This window comes from Passer domesticus, unplaced genomic scaffold, assembly GCF_036417665.1.
Source record: "Passer domesticus isolate bPasDom1 unplaced genomic scaffold, bPasDom1.hap1 HAP1_SCAFFOLD_186, whole genome shotgun sequence".
Classification (NCBI taxonomy): domain Eukaryota; kingdom Metazoa; phylum Chordata; class Aves; order Passeriformes; family Passeridae; genus Passer; species Passer domesticus.
Window position 1 is genome coordinate 67,974 of NW_026989968.1, and position 6,527 is coordinate 74,500.

At 48.9% G+C, this 6,527-nt stretch overlaps 1 protein-coding gene across 1 annotated transcript; it reads right to left on the bottom strand.

Annotated features, from left to right (window-relative positions):
- Positions 1 to 362: 362 nt before the first annotated feature.
- Positions 363 to 5,224, bottom strand: ETFB (electron transfer flavoprotein subunit beta; the record flags this gene model as incomplete). The annotated part of the gene is given in 6 exon segments (XM_064406287.1): positions 363 to 1,005; positions 1,007 to 1,066; positions 3,636 to 3,665; positions 3,667 to 3,795; positions 4,373 to 4,435; positions 5,045 to 5,224. Coding segments are annotated over 6 exon segments (576 nt in total), but the record flags the coding sequence as incomplete, so codon positions are not given.
- Positions 5,225 to 6,527: the final 1,303 nt, after the last annotated feature.

The following is a 6,527-nucleotide window of genomic DNA, read 5'->3' on the forward strand; positions in this document are numbered from 1 at the left end:
CGCCGCGTTTTAGGCCGGGATAAACTGGGACAAACTGGGACGGACTGGGAGCGAACTGGGAGGAACTGGGAGCGGACTGGGAGCCGCTAGATCATACTGGGACAGACCGGAACCCCCTTGGGACCGGACTGGGAGCCGCTGGGTTATACTGGGACAAACTGGGACCCGCCAGGGCCTGAACTGGGATAAACTGGGACAAACTGGGGCTGAACTGGGACAAACTGGGGCTGAACTGGGACAAACTGGTTTATACTGGGACTCCCCCGCAGCAAAAACCACCCAAAACCAGTAAAACCGGGCTAGGAGATGGCCCCGCCCCCGCCCCTTTAAGCCACGCCCCCACAGAAAGCGATGACGTCATGGACTGGCCACGCCTTTATTGGGGTGGGGGGAAGGCACTGGGGGGAACTGGGCCAGACTGGGAGGGACTGGGGGGAACTGGGAGGGACTGGGAGGGACTGGGAGGGAACTGGGAGAGACTGGGATAAACTGGGATGAACTGGGAGGGAACTGGGAGGGACTGCGAAGGCACTGAGGTGAACTGGGATGAACTGGGAGAGCACTGGGACAAACTGGGATGAACTGGGAGCCACTGGAGGCTCAGATGGGGCCGGCGTGCCTCAGTTTCCCCAGCAGGCTCTCCCCTCCCTGTGGCACTGGGACAAACTGGGATGAACTGGGACAAACTGGGATGGCACTGGGACATGACTGGGCTGAACTGGGATGAACTGGGAGGCACTGGGAGGCTCAGATGCGGCCGGCGTGCCTCAGTTTCCCCAGCAGGCTCTCCACGCTCTGCCCTCCCTGTGGCACTGTGATAAACTGGGATGAACTGGGATGAACTGGGCTGAACTGGGATGAACTGGGAGGCACTGGGAGGCACTGGGAGGCTCAGATGCGGCCGGCGTGCCTCAGTTTCCCCAGCAGGCTCTCCACGCTCTCCACCTTCTCCCCCCCGGCCCTGGGGGGCGGCTCCCGCACTTCCAGAACCTTCAGCCGGGGGGGCGCCCGCGGGCACGCCCAGCTCGGCCGCGGGGATCACCTCCAGGGGCTTCTTCTTGGCTTTCTGGGGGGAAAAAGTGGGAATTTTTGGGATTTTTTAAAGAGAAAAATTGGGAATTTTGGGGTTTTCTGAAGGGAAAAATTGGGACTTTTTTTGAGGATTTTTTGGGGAATTTTTGGGGATTTTTTGGGATTTTTTTAGAATTTTTTTAAGATTTTTTCAGGATTCTTTGGGGATTTTTGGAGAATTTTCTTGATTTTTGAGGGGATTTCTTTTAGGTTTTTCCAGATTTTTTCGGAAATGTTTGGGAATTTTTAAGGATTTTTTGGGATTTGAGATTTTTCGGGATTTTTTTTGCATTTTTTGTGATTTTTTTCAGGGAAAATTGAGGATTTTTAAAAGGATTTTTTTTTTATTTTTGGGGGATTTTTTGAGGATTTTCTCAGATTTTTTAGGGATTTTGGGGGATTTTTTTCAGGTTTTTTAAAGGATTTTTTTTCAGGAATTTTTTCAGGATTTTTTAGAATTCTTTGGGGATTTCTGAGCAATTTTTGGGGGGATTTTTTGGAGATTTTTTTGAGTTTTTTGGGAATTTTTGGGGATTTTTTTCAGGATATTTTTGAGGATTTTTTGGAGAATTTTTTTATTTTTTAGGATTTTTTTTAGGAATTTTTTAAGGCATTTTTATGGGATTTTTTGGGAACTTTTGGGGGAGTTTTAAATTGATTTTTGGGTTTTTTAAGGGGAAAATTGGGATTTTTTTTTTTTTTGAGATTTTTCAGGAATCTTGGGGATTTTCCATCTTTTTTTAGGATTTTTTTAGGATTTTTCAGGGGATTTTTGGAAGCTTTTTAAAGCTTTTTTCTTAGAATTTTTGGGATTCTTGAGGGGATTTTGTTTGATTTTTTGGGGATTTTATGGGGAGTTTTTCAGAATTTTTTCAGGGTTTGTTTTAGGAAATTTTGGGGGATTTTTTTCATGAAATTTTGGGATTTTCTTGGGTTTCTTGGGGATTTTATGGAGATTTGTTTTGGGCAATGTTTAGGACTTTTTTACAACTTTAAAGGATTTTTTGGGGATTTTTTTTTTTTGGGACAAATTTTGGGGGAATTTTTCTGGATTTTTTTTTTTTAATTCTGGGATTTTGAAAGCAAATTTTTGGGAACTTTGGGGGAATGTGGGGGCAATTTTTGGAGAATTTTTTAATTTTGGGATTTTTTGAGTGTTTTTTTTGAAATTTTGTGGAAATTTTGTGGACTTTTTGGGGATTTTTTGAGAATTTTGGGGGATTTTTAGAGAAAAGGGCTAAAGGCATTCCGGACAACAGGTCTACCCCCATCAGCCCCTATAGGGAGCACCAGGATTTTGGGGAATTTTGGGAATTTTTATGAATCCTCCAAGAATTTTGGGATCCTGGGGATTTGGGAAAGACCCAAAAATTTGGAAGCATCCCAGGATTTTTGGGAGTACCCAGAATTTTTGGGGGAAATCCCATTCCTTTCAACCTGACATCCCAGACAACAGGTCTACCCCCATTGCCCGCTATGGGAACCATGGGAATTTCTGGGAATTTTTGTGGAATTCTGGGGATTTTTGGGAATCCCCCGGGAATTTGGGGATCCTAGGGATTTGGGAAAGGCCCAAAAATTTGGGAGAGTCCCAGGAATTTTAGGAATACCCAAAATTTTGGGGAAATCCCATTCTTAGTGACCCCAGTTTGGGACAACAGGTCTACCCCCATTGCCCGCTATGGGAACCATGGCAATTTTTGTGGAATTCTGGGGATTTTTGGGAATCCCCCGGGAATTTGGGGATCCTAGGGATTTGGGAAAGGCCCAAAAATTTGGGAGACTCCCAGGAATTTTAGGAATACCCAAAATTTTGGGGAAATCCCATTCTTAGTGACCCCAGGTTTGGGACAACAGGTCTACCCCCATTGCCCGCTATGGGAACCAGCAAGATTCCTGGGAATTTTTGTGGAATTCTGGGGATTTTTGGGAATCCTCCAAGAATTTGGGGATCCTGGAGACTTGGGGGGATGCCAGGAATTTGGGGGGAGTCTCAGGAATTTTGGGAATACCCAAAATTTTGGGGAAATCCCATTCTTAGTGACCCCAGTTTGGGACAACAGGTCTACCCCCATTGGCCACTATGGGAACCACTGGAATTTTTCTGGAATTTCAGTGATTTTGGGGAATCCCCCGGGAATTTGGGGATCCTGGGGATTTGAGGAGCTCCAAAAATTTGGGAGAGTCCCAGGAATTTTAGGAATACCCAGAATTTTAGAGAAATCCCATTCTTAGTGACCCCAGGGTTGGGACAACAGGTCTACCCCCATTGCCCGCTATGGGAACCATGGGAATTTCTGGGAATTTTTGTGGAATTCCGGGGATTTTTGGGACTCCCCCGGGAATGTGGGGATCCTGGGGATTTGGGGAACACACAAAAATTTGGAGAACCCCAGGAATTTTGGAGAGGAGTCCCAAAATCCCCCCAAAAGGGCCCAAATCATTCGGGACAACAGGTCTACCCCCATTGCCTGCTATGGGAACCAGCAAGATTCCTGGGAATTTTTGCGCAATTCCAGGGATTTTGGGGAACCCCCCCGGGAACTTGGGGTGCCCCCACGCACCATGATGTTGGGCAGCGTGGCGTAGCGGGGGCTCGTTGAGCCGCAGGTCGGCCGTCAGCACGGCGGGCAGCCGCAGCCGCAGCGTCTCCAGGCCGCCGTCCACCTCGCGCTCCACACGCACGGCCCCGTCCTCCAGCTGCACCCGCGAGGCGAACGTGCCCTGAGGGACCAGGACGGACCAGTGGGCGCTGGGAGCCTCCCAGTATGGACTGGGACCCTCCCAGTATGGACTGGGAGCCTCCCAGTACGAGTCAGACCCTCCCAGTATGGATTGGGACCCTCAAAATACGGACTAGGCCTCCCCCAGTTTCACGGCCTTTGGGGGGAATATATCCCACAACCCCCCGCGATCGGGGTGAATATATCCCACAACCCCCCGCGATCGGGGTGAATATATCCCACAACCCCCCGCGATCGGGGTGAATATATCCCACAATCCCCGCGTTTAGGGTGAATATATCCCACAATCCCCCGCGATCGGGGTGAATATATCCCACAATCCCCACGTTTAAGGGTGAATATATCCCACAATCCCCCGCGTTTAAGGTGAATATATCCCACAATCCCCCGCGTTGAGGGGGAATATATCCCACAATCCCCCGCCGCGGTGCACCACGGGATACATTCCCCCATTACAAGGCATTGTGGGATATATCCCCCCACACTGCCGCGGGGGATTATGGGATTTATCCCCCCGAGGGGGGGATGTATCCCATGGTGCCCCGCGCGCGGCCTACCTGCGGCCAGTCCAACATGGCGGCGAGGAGCTGCCCGGTCTGGTTGCAATCGTCATCGATGGCCTGGGGGGGGGGGACAGGGGATCGATAGGGGATCGATAGGGGATCGATAGGGGATCGATAGGGGTTCGAGGGGATCTACAGGGTTCTGTAGGGATCCATTTGTCTCTATAGGGATCAATAGGGTTCTATAGGGGATCAATAGGGATCTATAGGGTTCCACAGGTGATCAATGGGGTTCCACAGGTGATCAATAGGGGATCTATAGGGATCTATAGGGTTCCAGAGGGGATCAATAGTGATCTGTAGGGTTTCATAGGGATCTATACAGGATCAATAGTGATCAATAGGGGATCAATAGTGATCCCTAAGCGATCAATAGGGATCAATAGCGGATCAGTAGCGATCAATATCGATCCCTAGGTGATCAATAGAGATCAATAGCAGATCAATAGTGATCTATAGTGGATCAATAGGAATCTATAGGCGATCAATAGCGATCAATAGGTGATCCATAGGGTTCCATAGGGCTCTATATGGATCAGTAGGGGATCAATAGTGATCCATAGGAGCTCTATAGGCAATCAATAGCGATCAATAGCCGATCAATAGCGATCAATAGGCAATCAATAGCGATCAATAGGTGATCAATAGGTGATCAATAGTGCTGACCTGCTTGCCCAGCAGCACCAGGCCGGGCTGCAGCCGCTGCACCAGCGCCGCCAGCGCCGCCGCCACCTCGCGGGGCCCGGCCGGGAGCCCCTCCCCCAGCTCGGCCAGCACCGCCCGGTCCGCGCCCATGGCCAGCGCCGTGCGGAGGGTCTCCTGCGGCAGGGAAGGGGTTAAAATGTCCTGAATTCACCCCAAAATAATCCTAAAATTATCCCGAAAATACCCTGAAAAAACCGAGTTAAAATAGCCCAAAATAACCCCAAACCAGCCCATGGCCAGCGCCGTGCGCAGCGTCTCCTGTGGGCAGGGAAGGGGTTAAAATGTCCTGAAAAGATCCTGAAAATATCCCGAAAATATCCCAAAAATACCCTAAAAAAACTGCGTTAAAATAACCCAAAAATAACCCCAAACCAGCCCATGGCCAGCGCCGTGCGCAGCGTCTCCTGCGGCAGGGAAGGGGTTAAAATGTCCTGAAATCACCCCAAAATAATCCCAAAATTATCCCAAAAATCCTCCTAGAAAACTGTGTTAAAATAACCCAAAAATAACCCAAAAATAGCCCAAAACCAGCCCATGGCCAGCGCCGTGCGCAGCGTCTCCTGCGGGCAGGAAGGGGTTAAAATATCCTGAAAAGATCCCAAAATTATCCCAAAAAAACTGAATTAAAATAGCCCAAAAATAACCCCAAACCAGCCCATGGCCAGCGCCGTGCGGAGGGTCTCCTGCGGCAGGGAAGGGGTTAAAATGTCCTGGGAATGTCCTGAAAATATCCCGAAAATACCCTAAAAAAACTGTGTTAAAATAGCCCAAAAATAGCCCAAAACCAGCCCATGGCCAGCGCCGTGCGCAGCGTCTCCTGCGGCAGGGAAGGGGTTAAAATGTCCTGAAAAGATCCTGAAAATATCCTGAAAATACCCTAAAAAAACTGTGTTAAAATAGCCCAAAAATAGCCCAAAACCAGCCCATGGCCAGCGCCGTGCGCAGCGTCTCCTGCGGGCAGGAAGGGGTTAAAATGTCCTGAAAAGATCCCAAAATTATCCCAAAATAATCCCAAAAATCCTCCTAAAAAACTGTGTTAAAATAACCCAAAAATAGCCAAAAATAGCCCAAAACCAGCCCATGGCCAGCGCCGTGCGGAGCGTCTCCTGCGGCAGGGAAGGGGTTAAAATGTCCTGAAAAGATCCTGAAAATATCCTGAAAATATCCCAAAAATACCCTAAAAAAACTGTGTTAAAATAACCCAAAAATAGCCAAAAATAACCCCAAACCAGCCCATGGCCAGCGCCGTGCGCAGCGTCTCCTGTGGCAGGGAAGGGGTTAAAATATCCTGGGAATGTCCCAAAATAATCCTAAAATTATCCCTAAAATACCCTAAAAAACCGAGTTAAAATAGCCCAAAAATAGCCAAAAATAGCCCAAAACCAGCCCATGGCCAGCGCCGTGCGGAGTGTCTCCTGTGGGCAGGAAGGGGTTAAAATATCCT